We start from the raw sequence: 23360 nt of genomic DNA, 5'->3' as shown, positions 1-23360 counted from the left end.
TGGGAAGGTTAGGCTTTTGTGAATAAGGCCTGGAATTGATTGTTCCGTGTGCTCTCCATATAAGGGAAGAAAAATACTGAGGGCAAAAAAACCCCAGAGCCTCAAATGACAGTAAAAGAGGCTTGTGTTTCCCAAATGCACACCTCATGGTCTGACCTTTGTGTGTGGTACCCATTTAATCCTTAACCACCATTGAGGTGGCCGGTGCAGTCATGATCTCATTAGACAGAGGGCAGGGAAAACAAAATGAGATTAAACAAACCGTCCGTGGTGACAAGCTTTTAGTGTTGGATCCGTGGTCTGAACTCACGCACTCCTCACCCTTAGACTACCTCTCAGACTTAATCTCAAATTATGTCCTTTTCTGAATTGCCAACCCACTTTTGTCATTAAGTAGGATATCTTAAAAGACGAGGAAAGAACACTTCATGAAGACCGTTTATTGGAGACCCATTAAAGCTATGTGTAGCGCATGCATTTTTAAGGAAAGTTCTGTTCCATATGGAAACCAAGTACATGGGATTTGTTCAAGCCAGAACAAGACTCAGCTGTTTCACAGTTGAGTTAGATATCCTCCAAGAGAATCATGATAGTTACATACAAAAGTGGGCCCATCAGATTATTAGAAGAAAAAATAAATAAAAGGTTTACTATTACCTAGATTTTTAAAACTATCTTTGCATCCTTGAAGGCAATCTGTTTCCAAAACTGTAAGCACTTGGCATGGTAGGGATGGTGACTGAATGGTAAGTGAAGTACATGAGTCATGTCTGCTCTAACCATGAGTCTAGAAATCAAATGGGAAATGGTGGGATGGTGTTGGAATGCCCAGAGCTAAATTAAACTATGGATATAAGTTCAGAGGGCCATAAATTAGAATCTAGTGAACGTCTGCTGCTGTCACATGGGTCAGTGGCTAAGGTTTTTGTGCCTTATGTGAAAGATAGCCTTCCTCCTTTTTCAGAATAAATTCTAGTGCATATTTCATTCATTCATTTGTTGTGCAATATTTACTTAGTATATATATTGTATGTGCACTGTTCTAAGTGTTAGAACATTTACTAAGTATAGCTATATCCAAGACACTAGTCTAAGTGCTTTACATAACTTACTTTACTCAATCCTCTACTATAAGCCTCTGAGGTAGGAAGATATTTTTATTTTCATTTCACAGATAAGAAAATTAAGACACAGAGTAACTCAAGGTGACAGAATTAATAAGTAGAGGAGCCAGCACTGTAGACGAGTCATCTGAACCCATAGCTCACCTTCTGTACCACATCAAGTTATATTTTATATTGAACAAATATCTAGTAAGCGCAAATCCCTTCTTTTGTTTTAAAGGTGGGAGCAATAAAGTATGATTATTTAGGCCAGACAACTTGGCTAATATCTCCCAACAAGCTCTTGATGAGAGGCATTTTCTTTTTAAAGATTTTATTCCTTTGACAAAGAAAGAGTGCAAAGCAGGAGGGCAGGAGAGGGAGAAGCAGGCTCCCCATTGAGCAGGGAGCCTGATGCAGGACAGAATGTAGACCTTGATGTGGGGCTTGATAAGGGACTCAATCCCAGGACCTTGAGATCATGACCTGAGTTGAAAGCAGACACTTAACCAACTGAGCCACCCAGGTGCCCCATGATGAGAGGCATTTTCATTCTGTAACTTATGATCAAAGGAAATAATGGTCTGATGATCAAATTTTTTTGGTAAAGAGTTATCAGATAACAGGCCAGTACTCTTTTGATTATTAATCCTAACCTTCAGGGAAGGATAAGCCTTTCAGCTTAAAATAAATTATAATTTGCAGAATGCCTTATATAAAATAATTTTATACACACACTTTTTTTTTCAATTTGGGAATACAAAGATGGAAGCAAGGGGTGAGGGGAAGTAATGTTGATTGTGTATCTACCATATATTAAGTGATTTCATGTATAAATTTAATCTAATCTTCACAACAACCAATTTAGGTATTCTTAACCTTGTTTTATTTAGAAGGAAATACCAGCCACTGGATTTTGACTATAAAGCCAGTATCTGTGAAAACCAGCTTTAACTATCATGTTCTCCAGGTGTCTTTCTGTCCCTGGAGGGATAAACTGAATGAAATGTTATTTTATTCTCATTTTTAAAAACTGTATTTTGTTTTGGAAGATTTGAAAATACAGATATGAAGAAGAAAATAAAAGTTTTATTTCACCACCCAAACATAACTGCTATATGGGCATTATAGTTAGATATTAGTGATAGATGATAGATAGATAGATAGATAGATAGATAGATAGATAGATAGATAGAAAGAAAGAAAAAAGAAAAGAAAGGTAGGTCAGGGTCAATTTTAAGTATAGTCATACCACTTTTTTTTTTTTAACTTAGCACACTTTTAATTTTTCCCCGTATTATTTAGCCCAAAAAGGAAGCATGATTTTTAAAGTCTGAAATATTATATGATGTGTTACAATTTATTTAACCACTGCCTTTTGGAGGGGATATTTACATTGTTTTCTCTGTCCTCTCTCATTTTTAACTGAGGAAGAATAAATTAAACTAAAACAAGACAAAGCAATAAATTTGCATTGGTCTGAAAGAGAGGGAGCCAGAAGTAATAAAATTTTATTTTGATTCTAGAAAGTCTGTGTTTATGGGTAAATCATCCCACCTTGTGAATTGCTGGAAGCCATTTTTTTTCCTTTTGCTTTTTTATAAAATTAGACTATAGCATGCAATATTAATGTAAGTGAATGGTAGTCAGTGGAATCTGGTAGGTAAAATGCAGGTTGATAGGAGCTTGTTCATACCAAGAATGGATTGTTAGCTAGCCACTCATGATGGGCCTATGAAGGCCAAAGTGTTTTGTTCTTAGGATCAGTTCCTTTTATGTCTGCACAAGTAAGGGGCCTGACTGCATCTTTATCCCTGTTTTTATAGAGCTTCCTTGGCCATCCACAGATTGAACCTCGCTCTGGCATACTTTGAAAAGGCAATTGACAATGTTATTGCTGCTAAGGGTGATAGGACATTGGATCTGGTTAGTCTATATGAGGAAATCGCTCAGATCGAGCAGCTGAGGAGGAACCATGATCAGGCCATCCAGTATTTGGAGCAGGTTGGTGAGTTGGAGGAAGCCCCAGCCTAGAGGCCTTGTTTGGCCCCAGGTCCTATTCCCAGGGCCAGGGCAGTTTGAGCTTCTCAGAAGAACAAGGTGGGGTGGGATGGATTTCCTGCCAGATCCAGACAAAAGCCCTTCCTCAACCTTAAACAACATGGGCAGAGAACACTGACTCATGGTAAATGTATCTGCTCTTTGACCTGATCTGAAACCAAATTCCCCCTCCTGGGCCTCCCTCATCTCTGTGGGTGTTAGGAAGAGGTCACCAAGTGAGTCTACTCCAGGGGAAAAAAACATAGGGACAACCAAACTTAAGTCTTTAGCGAACACAAAGGGCTTTCTTAAGTGAAAAAAATTGTGACATTTTGGTATAACACTGGTATTTGTCCTCTAGGCTAGTGTAGCTGGTCGTAACAACAAGTCAAAACTTAAACTGACAAGAGAGTGTTTCACTTAGAGGTAACTAATTAGACAAATGCCCAGGGGAAAACAAAACAAAACTGGAAGTCTATTATATTGAGTTGAGTCTATTATAATGAAAACCAGTGTAGGATATTTTTACCTATCATATACCTGAAATTTCCCTTGAAACTGCTTGTTAAATTCACCTTTTCTCTCCTTGAATGAGAACCTTGCTTGTGGCTTCAGGTATCTCCCAAAGCCAAAAGTAGATCAAAATATCTGATTTTCTATATCATAGAAAATGCACAATGCAATTCAACGGTATATGTGAAGATAGTCTGCTACTGTAGTAAAGGCATTGCAGGTAATCTCACAATCCAAAGTTATTAGTATTCATACAATGGAGAAATGTTAGGGAATGCTGCTCTGTAAGCAGGGAGTCTACTGCTTACAGAGAAAGCTGTCTGGTTTTTGTGTACAAGACTTTCTGTAAGCAGTGGTCCGATCAGAATAGATAAAACAATGTATAATCACTGTTTCCCAACAACAGAAATAATAGTTAACATTTATGGAATGTTTTTACTATGTGCCCTTGAGGATGTGTTCATTTAATCCATAAAATAACCCTATGCCGTGGAGGCATTATTATTATTTTATTTTATTTGAGAGTGAGGAAACTGAAGCATAAAGAACATAAAAGCTAATCCAGCTGAAATTGTGCAGCTAACACGTAGGAGAGCAGAGGTTTGAACTTAGAAAATTTGAGCTCCCAGAGCCGTCTTAGCTCTGAACTATGTCTTAGCTCCATAGTGTTATCTTAATAATCTTTGGAGCTCCTTGAAATACCTCATGATGTTTGACCTGTGAACTGTGAAGCGTGGGTGGTTTTTTTTCTTGTTGGTGGGTGTGGACCAGATGTTTTGTCTCTTCTTTCTCCTTCCATTTTAGTACAAGTGATAATAATAATAAAATCTCCACTTCTCTCATGCTTACGACATTCCAGGTGGTATTCTAAACACATATGTTAATTCATTTAATCTTTACAGTAACTGTTTGCAACAGTAGTTTCTGAAATTTCCATTTTATATTTGAAGAAGTTAGTGATTGCCTTGTGTCATAAGTGGCTGAGCTGGATAGGAACCCAGGTGATATGGCTTTATGATCCATGCTCAGCTCCCCTGGACTTCCTTTGATGGCAGATCTTTGAGAGGCTGAGCTAAAGTTGTAACTGTAATTTTGCTATGAAACCAAAGAAAAATAATAATAGCTAATATTTATTGAGGACTTACCATGTGATGGTACTATGCCCAGTGCTTTGCATGTACCATTTCATTAAATCTTTTCCAAACCCTGATTGATGGAAGCTATATATATTCTACATGTGAAGGTGAAGTTACTTGCTCAAGACTCATAGCTAGGGAGTAGCTGGGACTCAAACTCATCTCTCTTTTAACTCCATGATTAGATATATACAGCTCTCAGCTAGCAATTTCATGAGAGCTCTTAGAAAATCCTCAGTGAAACACTATCATTTGGGTACTTATTTGATTATCATTTTCTCTATTCCAGGCCTATTCTATCTGTGTTTCTTTGTTCACTGAAGTCAGCCCCCAAACTGCAGAGGCAAGCGCGTTACTAGCCAAGGCTCATGCCATGTCTGGAGAGGCGCAACACAGGGGTAGGTGGAGGGGGTAGCTTGCAGTTATCATCATTTCCCATGGGAGGGAAGCACACTGGCAATGGTCTATCTATCAATATGGACAGATTATAGTCAGCTATTCATGACTGTGGTGGAAAAATTGGACTGGACACCATTTTGTACAAAATCATTTAAATATTAATTTAGGCACAATAATATCTCCGCAAAGTAGTTGAAACATCAAAACCAATAAAGTCATCTGATTTCTATTTCCTTTATTCCCGTAGAATCTCAGCAGAATTCACCTGCATAAAAAGTAGAGAGATCAAAAAAAAAAAAAAAAAAAGTAGAGAGATCATACACACTATGAAGGTGACCTGTGATTGTATCGGTTGATGAGGATATCCAGTGATAAAAGACAAAACCATTGGCTCCTCCTCACTTCCTCCTCCATTCTCAATCTCTTTGACTATTTTCCTCTGGCTGACAAGAGAGAATGTTTGTAGCAGCTAGAATTTTCATGACCTATATTCAAATGTGAGGTACTGGGGGTTCTGGAGGAAAGCCAAGAAATGAATTCACCCATCAGCAGTAGTCCTTTCTCAAGCGAGGTCACCCTTTGGAAAGTGAGTAGCTTTGAGAGAGACACAAAAGAACTGGTGAGGAAGGACAGCGTGCCCTGTTCAGCTGGCTGGATCAGATTAATGGATGCTAATGGATTCAGTGGCCCATCAAGAGGAAGTGGGGATTTGTAAAGAATATGATTTAAACATTTTAAAATGTTGATTTTTTTCTGCTTATAAAAGGAATCCATTTAGGTGCCCATTATTTTCCAGTCATATATGAAAGAGAGGAAGAGGAAGAGAGAAAGAATTGTAGGGAAAGTATGGCATCCTATTGTTTTCTATTGTTGCATTTCCCCATGTCATTAAACAATTTTGTTCAGTTTTCAGAAGTTATTTTAATATTTTAATTATTGTTTTCTTGAGCATATTCATCAAAGATTTCCTGATTCTGTGTTTTCTAGCTAATCATCTTCTTTAAAAAAAATTTCTTGTGTATACTAACAGGATTTGTATTTGAGTTTTTAAAAATAGTCATCATGGTTAAAACACATTTAGTCTATTTGTGAATATGTAAAAGTTTTGTTCAAGTGAGAAAGTTTTATGCTTCTAGATTTGGGAGATTCTAAGGCCATCTTATTCTTTTCTTATATTCTAATTTTTAACTTTAAAGAAGATTTAGATCTTTACCTTCTATCATTCACTAAATTCCAAATGGATCACATTTTAACATCAAAACTGAAAATATAAACTATTCAGAAGGAAATATAGCACTGGAAACAAAACTCCTAACATTAAAAATTGGAGGAAGAACTTTCTGAGCATGAAGATAAATAGAAAAAGAGGTTGATAGAGTTAATTATAAGAATATCTAAAACTTGTGTCTGTCACAAACTACCACAAATAAAATGAAACATAATCCAGGATGACCAGATAACTCGAATAGGCCCTTATTTATTAAAAAAAAAAAAGAATGTGTAGTTAACTTTTTGAGAAAAATATTGACATCCATATGATTTCAATGGGTAATTCTACTTCACACTTAAAGAATTAACACCCACCCTACATAATCTTTTCCAGAAAATTGAAGAGGAGGGAACATTTCCCAAATCATTTTATAAGCCTAGCATTACCCTGATACCAAAACTGGACAAAGACATTACAAGAAAAAAACAAAACAAAACAAAACACAACTCTAAAATAAGACCTTTCATGCACATAAAGGCAAAAAATCCCCAAGAAAATATATAGTAATGTATACAAAAGAATAGTGTACCAAGATCAAGGGGAGCTTTTTTCTTGAGAATGTCAGGCTGGTTCAGTATTTAAGCCTGAATGAATGTACTCTACCGTATTAACAATCCAAGGATGAAAAGCACATAACCTTAACTGATGCAGAAGAAGCATGTGACAAAATCCAACATCCTTTAATAATGGAAGGGGAACTTCCTCAATCTAATAAAAGGCATGTGCAAAAACAGTATAGCTAACATCATACTTAATGGTGAAAGAGTGTGAGTTTTTGCCCTTAAGATCGGGAACAAGGTAAGGATGTTAATTCTCACTTCTTTTATTCAGCAATACTGGAAGTCCTAGCCAGTGCAATAGGCAAGAAAAAGACACAGAGCCTGATTGATTTTCTTTTCAGGTTATCTTGATGTCCCACATGGAGCTTGAATTCATGACCCCAACATCAAGAGTCACATGCTCTACTGACTGAGCCACACAGGCTCCTACAGGACATTTTAGCTTAAAAGAAATAAAATACTGTATTTGCAACAATACAGCTGTCTCTGTTGAAAATTTTAAGGAACCTAAAAAACTCCTAGAACTAGTCACTGAGTTTAAGCTTTGCAAAATCACAGAATATAAGGTCGACATGCAAACTCCATCATATTTCTATATATTAGCAATGCACAACTGGAAACTGAAATTTATAGAAATACTGCTTTCCTCCACCTCCTCCCAAATGAAACACTTAGGTATAAATCTAACAAAATGTGTACAGTATCTGTGTGCTGAAAACTACAAAACCCCAATCACAGAAAGGAGAGGTGACTCAAATAAATGGAGACATAATATATTCATAGATTGGAAGACATACAGTAAAGTCACTTCTACAGAAATTGATATCTTGATTTAACACAAATTAACAAAGTCTCAGCAATTGTTAATGTAGACAAGCTGACTCTAAAACTTATATATAAATGCAAAGAAATTAGAACAGCTGAAACTATTTTGAAAAATAATACAATTAGAGCAATCATACTACCTGATTTAAGATTCATTATAAAGCAGCAGTAATCAAGAGAGTTTGCTACTGATGCAGGAACAGAGATCAGAGTCTGGAACGCAATAGACCTGTATGAGTAAGGCCAATTAATTTTTGATAAAGATCCTAAGATAGTTCAATGTGGAAAGAACAGTCTTTTCAACAATGGAATTGGAATAGTTGGAACCATGTATTCACATGTCAAAAGGAAAAAGAAAAAAAACTCACTTTCATAAACATACACAAACATTAATTCAAAATGGATCATTGTCCTAAATGTAAGAGCTAAAATTTACATCTACTTTACAATAGAAAAATAAGACTGAGCATTACCTAAAGCAAATAGCCAATAATGACATGGAAAAGTTTCAATCATAGTAATAATGCAGAAATATAAAACAGCAAAGATCAAGTTTCTATCAAATTGTCATCATTTCAAAAAATGATATTTATGATCGACACAAACTCTCCGAAGTATAATTTGGCAGAATATTACACATCTTAAACTATACATACCTTTAAAGTCAAGTTTTCACCCATCCCATGTCCAAATTTTTTAAAAATGAAAATCTCTAGCACTTGCCAGATTGTGAGAAAACAGGTCTGCTCATTCATAGATGGTGGGAGTGATAGTATAAATTGATATGAAATTTTGAAAACAACTTGATACTACCTAGTAAAATCAAAAGGAAACAGGCATAAGGAGGTTCACTGTGGCACTATTTATAATTATAAAAAAATTAGAAAACAACCTACATGTTTATTTTTTATTTTATTTTATTTTTTTAACCTACATGTTTATCAATTAGTGAAAGGAATATTTAGTATATTAGATGGAATTTGTAGTCTTTGAAAGGGTAAGACTTTATAAATAAAGTAGTTAAAAACAACAGTATTAAAAAATAACAGTATTAAAAAAATAAAAAATAACAGTATTAAGGAGAAAATACCTTGAATTTTTAGGACATAATACTATTGTTTATAATTACACACATTTATATATATAAAAACATGAAAAATGAACTGCAGAGTAAGTAAAATTGCATCAAAATGTACATCACAATGTAAACAAAGGTAGAGACTTCCAGCCCTGCCTTTGTTAAGAGGTCTGTGCATCCTCTCAGCACACACACATGCACAAATTGAATAAAATGTCCAAAAACAACCATTTGAAGGCACTGGAAATAAGCAGACAACAAATTGAAAGCATCCCTCGGAGAACTGCTAGAGCTTTGGTAAAAGAGAGTCTTCTTGACCTTTTTGCCTGAGGCAGCTCCTACCCACCTCAGTCCATCTGAGAATAGCAGTTTTATCAGAAGGGGGCTGGCTGAGAGAACCAGCAACTTTGTGACAGAGGCATGGGACTCAATTCGGAGAGCAAGGGGCAAACCCCCCTCCCCCTGCCCCCCCCCCCCCCCCGATTCATCAGGTAAAGGTGGCCAAGTCAGAAGACATGAAAGGAAAGAAAACCTGCATATGTGGTAGCCTGAAGTTGCTGTCCTGGTTTGTATGAGTTTGGGGCCACTGAGAACTGTACAGGAAGAACCTGGAAATGAGAGAGCCAAGAGAAGGGCAGGTAAGCTCTCCCAACACCCCTAGCCCACTGGAAAACCACATACATGTACAGGGAAGATACGGAAAATCATAAGCAAAGGAGGCTTGAAATGCAGCAGAGCTTTGAATGCACGCCTCAGTCTACATACAGATCAATCAAGAGAAGATGGAAGACATACACTGTAAAGGTTTTGAGCACAGTCTCTTTCCAAGTCAGATAGTTGGGTCAACATTAGGTTCTGCAGGCACAGGGAAACCCCACGAATCCAGACCAAAATTAAAAAAAAAAAAACAAAAAAAAAAAAACCTTAAAACACAAGCAAAGACTTTAGGTCTCTAGCATGTAGGAGCTCAGAAGTTACCACTCTATCCTAACAACAAGTAAAAAAGCTGAACAAACTGGAAAATCAATTGCTCTTAGATCTGTCAGAGAAGTGAGATCACAGGGCAAACTGATGCCTCTGAAATTAGGGAGACAGGGAACCACAATTTGCCTGAGCAGATACCTATCTCTACAGGAACCGGTACCGGGGTAGGAATGCCTGACCTGTAGCTGATAAATTTCTAGAAGCTCAGTGTGGACAAAACTGGGAATTAAAAATTAAAAATTCCAAGTACCATGGTTGGGGGGGCGGGGGGGTTCTACACTTTTGTTAGATTTACCTCCAGGAGCTTGGCCAGGTTCTCAAAGTGAATATTGGAGAAAAATGCCCCCTTGCTTCCTGAAGGGAGAGGAGAGAAGTAACCAATTAAAGTACGTCAGAGCTTTTTGCTAAACAAGGCCTATCCTCCAGAGAAACAATTTTACCAGAGCCCAAACTATTATTTTTTTGTTTTGTTTTGTTTTGTTTTGTTTTGTTTTGTTTTGTTTTGTTTTGTTTTCAGAGCCTAACCAGCCTGGGGGAAGGAAATATCCAACTTCAGCCCACTCTAGCCATCCTGTGCCACCTAAGGGAGAAGGGGAGAAGGGGACAGAGAAAGAGAAGCACTCATGAAGTTCATGGTTCAGTGGCACAGGCTCACTGAAAGACTGCTAATCATGGAACTACAGGATGCTTTCTCCACCCAAATTCCACATCTTACCACCAATTACTAGAGGCCTATTTAGAACAGTTAGTTTTACCCAGTACATCATGTCCACCTATCAAGAACAATTAAAAGGCATAGTAAAAGGCAAAGATAAAACAAAAACCCCAAAACAAAACAAAACAAAACTAAAAAACTACACAGTTTAAAGAGTCACAACGAGCATCAGAACCAGACTCAGATATATGAATCATCAGACTGGGAATTTAAAACAACTATGTGATGTCCAAGGGCAAGAGATAGACATCCCAGCTCAAGATGAGCAAGAGCGACTTCACTTTTCCACTACCTTTTTTTTTTTTTTTTTAAATTCTATTTGAGTCTTCAATAGATTGAATGATGCCCACTCACACCGGTGAGGGCAGATCATCTTTACTCCATCTACTGATTTAGATGCTAACTTCTCTTGGAGACACCCTCACAGATGCACTCCAGAAATAATGTTTTATCAGCTGTTTGGGCATCCCTTTGCATGGTCAAGTTGACACAAACATGACAAGTCCACTCCTCGTCAGCTTGATCTTACATGCATCTCCTCAAACCTACTTAATCTCCAAATAAAGACATAATTATGCCTAATATGGTATAACTACCATGAGTACAACTGAAAATGTACTAATCCCTTTCCCAGAAGAGATAAAGTCCTTCAATGATGTTTACTCTTCTGATATTCCATAACTTGAAAACTATGATGTAAAATTAACAATAAATACTGATATAACATCAGTACATCTTCTGTTCCATGAAAAGGGAATAAAAGAAGAAAAATAAGATATTTGCTTAATATGTGCATATGTGCACACAAGCATATTCATAGCACAATGAGGAAATACGCATGACAGTTACAGTTCTCATTTGTGTAACTCATCTCGTGGTTGTAACTGGTATAGCTATCTTTTCCTAGTACCATTCTGTATTCCCTTTGCCTTCAACAAGCACGTCACCTGGTACTGGTTCTTTACCTACTGGGTTGACTGAAACCTTCATTCCTGAGGGTTCTGGGCCATTACTAACCCTGCCTGGATTGGGATGTTAATAGTGTTCCAGTGACCTTAATCACAGAGCATAGTAATACTATGAGATGCTGTCTAAGAACTACTGGATGGAATCTCCTATTCCAGAAAGGTGCTTTCCTCCACTGAGGAGTAGTGGTTCAGTTTCCCTTAGTATTCAGGCTGAGTCACCCTAGGTAGCATAGGAACTCCTTTCCTTGATTTGGGGCATGAGGAGCCCAAAGAGGCCAGATGGCAGTCTTCACTTTCAGATATTACTTATATTTCCACCCCTTGATTTCTAGACCTGGGAATCCTGGCTATTGGAGAAATAGCACCATATGTTGGATGCTGATCTAGAGTACATACAGCCTTCTGGAGAACTCAAGCCTTGGAAAGTATTGCCCGCCAGCTGGCACTTTAACTATCTTCAAAAGACCATTCCACCATTCAATCAAGCCAGCTGCTTCAGTATGGTAGGGAACATGGTAAGACCAGTGAATTCCACCAGTGTGGGCCTATTCCTGCACTTCTTTTGCTATGAAGTGAGTTCCTTGAGCCAAAGCAATGGTGTGTGGAATACCATAATGGTGGATGAGGCATTCTGTAAGTTTATGGATGGTAGTTTTGTCAGAAGCATTGCATGAAGGGAAGGCAGATTTATCCAGAGTAGAAATCTATTCCACTTAAGGACAAAATGCTGCTCTTGGGCAGCCCCGGTGGCTCAGCGGTTTAGCGCCGCCTTCAGCCCAAGGCCTGATCCTGGAGACCCCGGATCAAGTCCCACATCGGGCTCCCTGAATGGAGCCTGCTTCTCCCTCTGCCTGTGTTTCTGCCTCTCTCTCTCTCTGTCTCTCATGAATAAATAAATAAAATCCTTAAAAAAATAAATAAAAATAAAAACAAAATGCTGCTCTTCCCATAAAGTAAATAATTCAATGTGATCAGCTTGCTACCAGGTAGCTGGCTAATCACCCCAGGTAATGGTACCATGTCAGGGGCTCAGTGTTGCTATCGGCTGCTGGCTGACCGGGTACTCAGCCGTGGCTTTGGCAAGTAAAAGTCCTGTTGTGCTCACTCCTGGCATCAAAATCTGTATCAGTCAGGGTTTTCCAGAGAGTTAATAACCAACAGAAGTGAGGGGGCACTGGTATAAGTCTCAGAGTTCAAAGACCCAAGAACCAAGAACTTCAATATTTGAGGGGAGAAGATGGATTTCCAGCTCAAGAAGAGAGAAATTCCATACTTCCTTTCCTTTTTTTTTTTTTTTGTTTTTGTTTTTGTTTTTGTTTTTGGTGAACTTGGTGAAGACATATCTTCTTTACTCAGTATGCTGATTCAATTGTTCATTTCTTCCAGAAACACCTTTGCAGACACACCCAGAAATTGTTTTATCACCTATCTGGGCATCCCTTAGCTCAGTCTAGTTGACCCTTAAAATTAACCATCACAAATGCTTTCTGTAGGCCAGGTTATGTGGGAAATGTCTGTACCTTCCACTGAATTTTTCTGAGTGATTGCTTTAAAAAATAAAGTCTATTTTAAAGAAACCAAACACCTGAGCAAAGACATTAACATTCAAACACCATAGAGGAGACAGATTCTGTAGTTTAAGTCTAGGCAATGCACTAAAACAAAACAAAAACCCACAAAAATATATCAGAATCTATAATTGCTACTATATAATATCTAAAATGTACAGTTTTCTTTTTTAAATGTACAGTTTTCAACAAAAGAGAAACATACAAATAAAATACTCAGAGTAGTTAATAGATATTGCCTCTAAGTGGGCTAGATGTTGGATTCAGCAGACTTCAAAGCAGCTATCATAAATATGTTCAAAGAATTAAAGGAAACTGACCAAAGAGTTAAAAGAAAATACAATTAAAATTGCCTAGCAAATAGGAAGTCTCCATAGAGAAAATAAACTATTTAAGAAAAAAAACAACCAAATGGAATTTGTAGAGTTGTAATATACAGTAACTGAACGAAAATTCATCAAGTGGTCTCAACATCAGATTTGAGATGACAGAGGAGAGAATGAGATAGCTCAAAGGTAGGGCACTAGAAATGATCCAGACCAAAGAACAAAAGAGAAAGGTATTGAAGGAAAATGAACAAAGCGTAAGAGATCTGTGGGACAACAGCTGGTGTACCAACATACCTGCAACAGGAGCTCCAGAAGGGTAGAAGGCAGAATGAAGCAGCAAATTATCTAAAGAAATAATGGCCCCAAACTTCCCATGTTTATTATCTACAGATCCAAAACTCTCAATGCCAAATAAGATAAGCACAAGGAGAACCACAACTAGGCACAAATTACTGAATGACAAAAAGAGAATCTTGAAAGCAGCAATGGAAAAACAATTATGTAGAGGGGAACAATATGATTAATGGCTGGTTTTTTATCAGAACAATGGAGTCTAGAAGTAGTGGAAAAACATATTCAAAATGTTGGAATAAAATTCAACTAAGAATTTTTTTTATTTTTTTAAATTTATCTTATTATTATTTTTTTCAACTAAGAATTTATATTCAGGAAAACTATCCTTTGAAAATGAGGGTGAGGGGCACCTAACTGGCTCAGTCAGAAGAGCATGTTACTCTTGATCTCGGAGTTGTGAGTTTGAGCCCTATGTAAGGTGTAGAGATTGCCTAAATGAGGAATACTTTTTAAAAAAGAAAAGAAAATGAAGGTGAGATAGACATTCCCTGACAGACAAGATTTGTTGGTAGTAGTCCTGACCTAAAATAAATACTAAAGAAAGCCCTTAGGCTGAAAGAAAATGGGAGCACACAGACACTCATCCACAGAAAAGATTGAAGAGAATTGGAACTGAGGATAGGTATAATGGACTATATACACAAATATGCATCAACTTGTAAATGGATCAACAATATGTATCTACTCAGAAGGAAGAATGAAGTACTAATTTCATGCACATAGATGAGCCTCAAAAACAGCATGATGCATGAAAGAATCACAAAAGACTACTATGTTGTATGAATCCAATTATATGAAATTTCTAGAAGAGGCAAAAGACATAGAGATCAAACGAAGGTCAGTTATTACCTGAGACAGGGTGAGAGCAGGCACTGATTGCCACCAGCCATGGAGAAACATTTTGGGGTTGGTGGATATCTTCTAAAACTGGATTTTGATCGTGATTACATAACTGTAAATTTACTAAAACTTCATCAGACTGTGTAATTGCATGGTTGAATGTGTGGTATGCCAATTATACCTAATACAGTGGTAAAAAATGTTAACAGTGCCTGTTTCTGAGTAGTGTGAATGGAGACAATTTTCATTTTCTTTTTGCTTCTATTGCATTTTCTAGACTGATTACCTAAACATCTATTATGGTTGGAATAAAAGACAACATTAAAAGTAAATTTTTAAACAATAACAACTATATTTAAAATACTTTTGAAGCAAAAACTCTCCCTCGACACACATAGACACCCCCCACACACACACACACACCTAGCAGGAATCCCAGTAAACAATACTCTATCAGAGTGTAATTTAGCTAAGTATATACTCTTTTATCGCACTTGGGAATTTAATATGGTAGTTATTTTGGGTCTTAGGATAAGGGTGTTCAGATGTGACTTTCTTTTCCTACAGAAAAATCCATCAACAGAATAACATTACATCAGCTGATGCCATGCCACCAAATTATACTCAGACTTTTTGAGGGTCCTTATGAGACCTGCAATAGAACAGGCAATGAATTTAAGTATGAAATGTCTTAATTGAGCCAAAGCTGATATTAGCTACTTGTAAAGGCTAGCAGCCTGCCTTAAATGTTCCCCTTTTTTTTGCAGATGCTGTTGAGATATATTTTATAAAGAGTATCAGTGCATATCAAGCAACACTGGGCCCAGCAGATTATGAAACACTGACAACTATTGAAGAATTTTGCAAATGGCTTGTCCAAAATGGCGAAAAACAGGTAAATATGAAAAAGTAAATCAACAAGAGGCAGTGTGATCTTTGGCAAGATCCTTAGCCTTCATAGTGTTCATTTATATATGTAAATATATATATATAATTTATATTATGACTGTTCAGACATGGCTTTATTTTCCTACAGAAAAATCCATACCTTTCATCAACTGATGAAACTGATACCATCAAATTATATCTCAGACTTTTTGAGATTCCTTATGAGACCTGCAATGAGAACAGGCAATGAATATATATATATATATATATTCATTATTATACATTAACTATCATTAATTATATATATATGAATAACTATAATTATTGAACTTAAGCTTGGAATTTTACTCTTCACAGAACCACATTACTTAGGTGACACACCACAACTGCCTGACCTGGTGGGTTGCGTCAGTGTGATGTAGAACATCTCCTCCATAGAATAATGGAATAAAACTGACATGCTCCTTCAGAATTGCCAGAATGATTTTAAAACACTTTTCTTTAATTCATTCCCTAGGAGGCTTACAGACTGCTAAAGGCTTCACTGAAGTCTCAAGTCATCAGTTATGGTGACTGCAGTGAAAAAGTGGCCGAAACTTTTTACAACATGGGCAGGATCTGCTTCGCCAAAGGAGAGCTCAGAAAGGCCATTCAGCTGTTACAGAAGGTGAATGCTGGCAGCCTTTTACATGTTCTCCTGGGCCTGTAAGCACAATGTGAAGAGTAATACGTGTGGTGTGGGGGGATTATTTTCCCTTTCTTTCCCTCCTCTCCCCTTCCGCTCCCCTCTCCTCCCGTCCCCTTTCCTCCTGTCCTCTCTCCTCCCCTCCCCTCCCTTTTGCTTCCCTCTCCTTCTTTCCTTCCTTCGCTTTTTCCTTACTTTACTATTCCTTTTGATTTTTTAAGTAAAGCAAAAATTCCATTTCTTAGATGTGCTGAGGGAGAACATGATACAGAGACTTTTGTTGTGTCCATGCTGGGCCAGCCTCTTAAAAGAGTAACAACATCACAATGTTGGAATCTAGGTATGGCAGTGGCAGAGTATGAAAGCACCCAACGTTGGGCGGTCAAGAACACCTTGTGTAAACCATTCTTGCCCAAATACTGATACCTTCCCAGGGGGCTCAGACAACCCTGGACGTTCACATCCTGTAGTAGGATCTGGCAAGAGGTGAGACCAAACCACGGTTCAGCTAGTCAGTATTCTGACAGACCAAGGCTAAAGACAAGGTCAGATCGGTAGGGATGTCTCTACATAAAATCTAAGTTTATTCAATGTCAGAGAAAAAGTTGGTGAAGCTCAACCAATACTCATGTGAGCAGAGGGAGGAGTCGAAAGCAATCCACATGTGTACATCGGCAAACAACAGGTTTGGAGAGATTTTATCTCATTTCAGGTTAACTAAATGTAATCAGGAAATAAGTATGAAGATAGTAAATAATGGGAGAAAGGGGGCCTTATTTTGAAGATTCTGAGAAAAAGAAAACCTTATGAAATAAGTTACAGGGATCAGAAGACTGTCTTCAAGGGAAGCATGAACATAGGGATGGGAGCAGAAAAACCTATAAGGACAGAAAACTTTACAGTGAAAGAATGACTATCTGAGTCCAAAAGATGAGATGAGATTCAAGAGTGAAATAATGGATTTCAGAGAAACAACAAATCCAATAGAATTCAAAGCTACGTGGAAAATAGGGAAGACTGTCTTAATGTGTCACAGTGATGGTGAGCACATCTCCCAAATCTAAAATCGCAACAGAGTCAATAAAAATCAAAACAAAAATGAAACAGACTAACAAAATCAGATTCCTGAGCCTCACCTCAGACCATTACATCACAAGTTCTAAGAGGTGTGTTTAGAATCTGTGCTTTTAATACTTCTAGAGATATAATATCCTGTCAGTTTAAAGAATCAAAGATTGATAATGCAGATTTGAAAAGCTGTCCTGCAATGCAGAGAGAAGGGAAAGAGGGAGGCAAAGTAGAGATTTACCTGAAGAATTGTGTGTATTCCTGAAAAAGAACTAGAATACTTGGAATAGAAACAGTAATCAAAGAAGTCATTGAGAGCAACTTTTCTGAAATGAAAAACAACAACAACAACAAAACCAACCCAGCATACATATTGTACACAAGATGAAAAGCGAGCCCAATCTAGATTTTACCTGGCCATGGATGTCTGATGGCACAGCTACATCTTCCATTTGGAATAGTGATTCAACTTGGGGATTTAGGATTCTGTAAGGTAGGTAGGGGCTGCAGCTTTGCTATCAGCTTTTATCCTTAGGGCTTTAGACACATCAATGTCCCAGCCCAGAAAGGAGGTGGGAACTAGAAGGGCATGCTGACAGTCAGGCTGTCGTTTTGAGGTTGGAACACCTTCCTCATGCTGGGTATCCATCAGTGGGATGCTGGAAGTTTCTGAATTAGCCTAAGTTAATAGATGCTGTTCTGGGGATTGGAAACTACTCCCGGAGCTAAAAAGAAGGCAAGAAATCTCACCAAAAGTTGATGCTGTGAGGAAACTCCTTTGGCAGATAGAATAGAGCATAAAGGGGGTGACACTTTTGGCTAACTTTTTTCTTGGGCAGTTCACGTTTCATGTTAAAAGGAATCAAAGTTAAATGTAGTAGGGTGGAGGTGAGAAAAGACAAACCTTAAAAATTATAATCTTGTGATGGAATAATTTTTATTTGCATACCATAAACTATACATATTTTGAAGTGTACAGTTTGATCAGTTTTGACATCTTGACCCATGAAACTATTACCACAATCAAGATCATGAATATATCAGTCACCCCCAAAAGTTTCCCCATGTCCCTTTGTAATTATTCAGTTCCACCCCTCCCCCAAAGCCACCCCAGGCAATAACTGGTTTGCTTTGTCACTGTAGACACATTAGCATTTTCTACGATTTTATATAAGTAGAATCCTATAGTTAAATCATTCTTTCACCATAATTATTTTGAGACTTATCCATATTATTGTGTGTATCCATGGTTTACTCTTACTGCTGAGTACTACACTATGTGGACAACATGATTTTTTTTTATCCATTCACCTGATGATGAACATTTGACTGTTTCCAGTTTGAATTTATTATGGATAAAACTATGAATATTCATGTACAAATGTTTGTATGGAGATACACTTTCTTCTCTTGGCTCGGTCCTTAGGAGTACAATGGCTAAGTAATATGATGGGTGTATGTTTACCTTTACACAAAACTGCCAAAATTTTGGAAAATAGTTGCATCATGTATTCCTCCCAGCAGGGTCTGAGAATTCAGTTTCTCCACATCTTTGTCAGGAGTTTACGTGGCCAGTGCTTTTAATTGTAGCCACCCTAATAAGTATGGAGTGGTGTCTCATTGTGTTTTCTAAGATATTTTTTAAGGTATTTATTTATTTATTTGAGAGAGAGAGAGCGAGCAAGAGCACAAGTCAGGAGAGAGACAGAGGAAGAGAGAGAATCCCAAGCAGACTCTGTGCTGAGTACAGAGCCCACACAGAACTCAGTCTCATGATCCATGAGATCAAGACCTGAGCCAAAATCACAAGTTGGATATTTAACCTACTGTGCCACTCAGACGCCCCTCATTGTGGTTTTGTGTTTATCTTGTGTATCTTTCCTTGTATTTATTTCTAATTTTATCTTCTTGGGTGAAGTGTTGATCCAAATCTGCTCATTTTTCATTAGTTCTTTGCTTTCTTATGATTGACTTTTAAAAGTTCTTCATATACCCTAACCATGCTGTGTCCAATGCCTGTGGACTTGTATATGACTCTTTTAATATTGTAAAGATGCTGATATACAATTTTTGTGTGTTTATATGAACACATGTTCCTAGTTCAAGTCCTAAATGATGATATAAAGCGAAAAAAAATTAGAGTTCTTCATATATTCTAGGTACAAGTTCTTTATCAGATATGATTTGGAAATATTTTCTCTCAGTCTGCAGTTTGTCTTTTCATTTGCTTAACAAATGTCTTTTGAAGAGCATAAATTTAAAAATTTAATGAAGTTCAGTTTATCATTTTGTTCTTTTATGGGTTATGCTTTTGATGTTTTATGTAGGAAATCTTTGCCTAAAAAAGTCACAAAGATTTTTCTTCTTTGTTTTCTTTTGGATTTTTTTATAGTTTTAGGTTTAATATTTAGGTCTATGATCCACTTGAGTCAGTTTTCCTCTATGGTACTAGGACTGGATCTCAGTGAAATTAATTAATTAATTTTGCATATGGATATCCGGTTCTAGCATTATTTTTATTGAAAAGACATTCTTTTCTCTACTTTATTATCTTTGTACCTTTGTCAAAAATCAGTTTGTGGGGCACCTGGGTGGCTCAGTGGTTGAGCGTCTGCCTTTGGCTCAGGTCATGATCTGGGAGTCGTGGGATAGAGTCCCAGGAGGGAGCCTGCTTTTCCCCTCTGCCTATGTCTCTGATTCTCTATGTCTCTCATGAATAAAAAATAAAATAAAATAATATAAAGTCTTAAAAAAATCTGTGTGTGTGTATGTATATGTGGATTTATTTATGGACTCTTTTCTATCCCACTGATTGTTTTTTCTTTTTAAAGTAGGCTCTACATCCAACATAGGGCTTGAACTCATGACCCTGAGTTCAAGAGATGCATGCTCTACCAAATGAGGAAGCCAGGCACCCCCTGTTTTTCTATCTTGATGCCAATACCTTGCTGTCTTGATTATTGTAGCTTTAAAACAGGTCCTGAAATTAGGTAGTGTTAGTTTTCCAACTTTGTCCTTCTTTTTTAGTGTTATTCTGAGTATTCTAGGTTCTTTGCATTTCCATAGGAATTTTAGAATCGCCATGTCAGTTTCTCCAAAAACACAGGTTGGGATTTGGATTGAATTCCACTGAATGTATAGATCAGCTTGGGAAGAATTAACATCTTAACGGTCTTGAGCTTTTTACTCATAAACACATGGTGTTCTTCTATTTATAGATCATCTAATTTCTCCCAATATTTTTTATAGTTTTCAATGTACAGATCTTCTGCATCTTTTCTTAGTTTTATTCATACTGACTTCATATTTTTGATGCTATTTTAAATGTATCATATACGGATTTCAATTTCTGATTATTGATGCTAGTATAGAAATAAAAGGGATTTATTAATATAATAATTTTGTGTCCATAACTTTGCTAAACTCACTTGTTCTAGTAGCTGTTCATAGATTCATCAGATTTTCTACATAGATGATCTTGTCATCTGCAAATAAAGTTTTACTTCTTTCATTCTGATTTGGATGCCTTTTATTTCTTGTCACATTGGCTAGAACATCTAGTACAATGTTGTATAGAATTAGTGAGAACAGGCAACCTTGTCTAATTCCTGTTTTCAGGGGGAAATAATTTAGTCTTTCATCAATTAAGTTTGATGTTATCTGTAGATTTTTTAAAAAATATTTTATTTATTTATTCATAGAGACACAGGCAGAGGGAGAAGCAGGCTCCATGCAGGGAGCCCAACGTGGGACTCGATCCCGGGTCTCCAGGATCACACCCCGGGCTGCAGGTGGCGCTAAACCTCTGCACCACCGGGGCTGCCAAGCTGTAGATTTTTTAATAGATGCTTTCTTAGGTTGAGGAGATTCCCTTTTACTCCTGGTTTGCTAAGGAGTTATTGTTGCTTTTAAATCAGGAATAGTTGTTGGATTTTATAAAATTGGGTTTTGGTATTATAAAAATTATTTTTCTGTACCTACTGCTATAATCCATGATTTTTAAGATTTTATTTATTTATTCATGAGAGACACAGAGAAAGGCAGAGACATAGGCAGAGGAAGAAGTAGGCTCCCTGCAGGGAGCCCGATGTGGGACTTGATCCTGGGACCCCGGGATCATGACCTGAGTCAAAGGCAGATGCTCAACCACTGAGCCACCCAGACACTTCAATCCATGATTTTTTGGGTCTATAATTCCTATCCCTGTGCTTTCAAGTTCATTGATTTTTTTTTTTTCTCCAATGTCAATCTCTTAACCCCATCTAGTGTATTCTTCCTTCAGATATTTTCATCTCCAGAAATTTGATTTGGGTCTTTAAAAAAAAATGTTTTTCATGTCCTCAATTTTTTAAGCACATGAAATAAAGTTACAGTAATGGTCTTAATATGCTTTTCTGCTAATTCTAGTATCAAACCAGTTTGGGGTTGGTTTTTATTGATTTATCTCATATGGATCATACTTTTCTTATATGGATCATACTTTTCTTCTTTACATGCCTGGCAACCTTTGGATGCTAGACATTGTATATTTTGTGTTATTGGGTGTTGGATATTTTTGTATTCCTATAAGTATTTTGAACTTTGTTCTGGATGTCAGTTATGGTTTGGTCCTTTTAGGTCTTGCCTTTTAAGACTCAGTAGATGAGACTAGAGCAGCATTTAGTCAAGGGCTAATTATCCGTGATTACTGAGGCAAAAAGCCTTCTGAGTACACCACCCAATGGTCCCCCCAAAATGAGGCTTTCTAGATTAGCTGGTTGGAACAGGCACTGTACCTAGCCCTGTGTAAGTGCCCAGTCCTGTTCCTGCCAGCCCCTTCAGTTGATGCTTTCCCCAGCTTTGGGCAGTTTTCTCACACAGATGTGCTAATTAGTACTCTGCTGAATAATTAAAGGAGACCCACTGCAGATATTTCTGGATCTTTTTCTGTGCAGCTGTCTCCTCTCTTTTACTCTGCTCTGAGAATCTCCTGGGACTCTCAGCTCTTTTTCCTCAATTCAGGGAGTCTGCTGAGCTTCAAGTTGTTCCTTTCCCTACATCATGGCCTGGAAATGCTCCTAAAGCAATAATCTGGGGGCAGTCATAGGATTTATATCACTTGTTGCCCTCTCTCAGGGACACTGCTCTTTGTTGGCTGATGTTCAGCGTCTTAAAGATTGTTACATATGTGTTTTCCTTCCTTCCTTCCTTCCTTCCTTCCTTCCTTCCTTCCTTCCTTCCTTCCTTCCTTTCCTCCTCCTCCTCCTCCTCCTCCTCCTCCTCCTCCTCCTCCTCCTCCTCCTCCTTCTTCTTCTTCTTCTTCTTCTTCTTCTTCTTCTTCTTCCTTCTTCTTTCTTTTTCTTCTTCTTTCTTCTTCTTTCTTTCTTTCTTTCTTCTTCTTCTTCTTCTTCTTCTTCTTCTTCTTCTTCTTCTTCTTCTTCTTCTTCTTCTTCTTCTTCTTCTTCTTCTTCTTCACTGTTTCAAGTGCAAGGGTAAATCTGATCCCTATTATTCCACCTTGATTGGAAAGAGAGGTCAGGAATACAATTTTAAATGGAAAACTACCTAAGAGTAAAGTGATACAGCATATTTAGGATCCGTACACCAATTTCATTTATGTCCATCCATTTGGTCATAGCTATTTGGAAAATCCTCATGGCAGCCACTCCTGCAGCTATGTTTTGTCCCTGTTACTTGGGTGATCCATAGCCATATACAGCAGTGGTAGGTGCAATGAAATGGAATGATACACATAGACCCATGGGGGGTGTCCAGAGCCTTCAATTCAAGCTCCTTTGGGCACCTGGGTGGCTCAGTGGTTGAGCATCTGCTTTTGGCTCAGGTCATGATCCTGGGGTCCTGGGATCAAGTCCCACATTGGGCTCCCCACAGGAAGTCTGCTCCTCCCTCTGCCTGTGTCTGCCTCTCTCTGTGTCTCTCATGAATAAATAAAATCCTTAAAAAAAATTCAGGCTCCTTTTCCTTCTTGGTTGGGAACCAGGAGGAGATTCAGAAATTTGAAATGTAAACTCATGATATCTCAATTCCACTAGTGTTC

At 37.5% G+C, this 23360-nt stretch overlaps 2 protein-coding genes across 11 annotated transcripts in view; one reads left to right on the top strand and one right to left on the bottom strand.

Moving 5' to 3' along the window:
• RAD1 (RAD1 checkpoint DNA exonuclease) overlaps positions 1-23360 on the bottom strand; it is a 60842-nt gene that overhangs the window by 2759 nt on the left and 34723 nt on the right. Inside the window, exons 7-8 of one of the 5 annotated variants that reach the window (XR_012030292.1) lie at positions 15731-15798; positions 5253-8659 (exon numbers count right to left, since the gene is read on the bottom strand). The exons of 1 other annotated variant lie outside the window; for it this stretch is intronic. The gene's annotated coding sequence lies outside the window, so the exon portion shown is untranslated. Of the gene's footprint in view, positions 1-5252; positions 8660-15143; positions 15335-15730; positions 15799-23360 lie in introns of those variants that run through there. 3 more of the 5 variants (XR_012030290.1, XR_012030288.1, XR_012030289.1) reach the window with 3 other exon arrangements.
• Positions 1-23360, top strand: part of TTC23L (tetratricopeptide repeat domain 23 like) — a 62804-nt gene that overhangs the window by 24477 nt on the left and 14967 nt on the right. For all 6 annotated transcript variants that reach the window (XR_012030286.1, XM_072824953.1, XM_072824955.1 and 3 more), the window contains 4 exons: positions 2930-3107; positions 5082-5190; positions 15450-15577; positions 16088-16237. Coding sequence is in view for 5 of the 6 variants with exons in the window: in XM_072824953.1 (XP_072681054.1) it covers positions 2930-3107; positions 5082-5190; positions 15450-15577; positions 16088-16237 (565 nt within the window). In the remaining variant the exon portion in view is untranslated. The remainder of the gene's footprint in view (positions 1-2929; positions 3108-5081; positions 5191-15449; positions 15578-16087; positions 16238-23360) is intronic.

Source organism: Canis lupus, chromosome 4 (genome assembly GCF_048164855.1).
Source record: "Canis lupus baileyi chromosome 4, mCanLup2.hap1, whole genome shotgun sequence".
NCBI lineage: Eukaryota > Metazoa > Chordata > Mammalia > Carnivora > Canidae > Canis > Canis lupus.
Note: the sequence above shows the minus strand (reverse complement) of the source record. Positions and strands in the feature narration are given on the sequence as shown.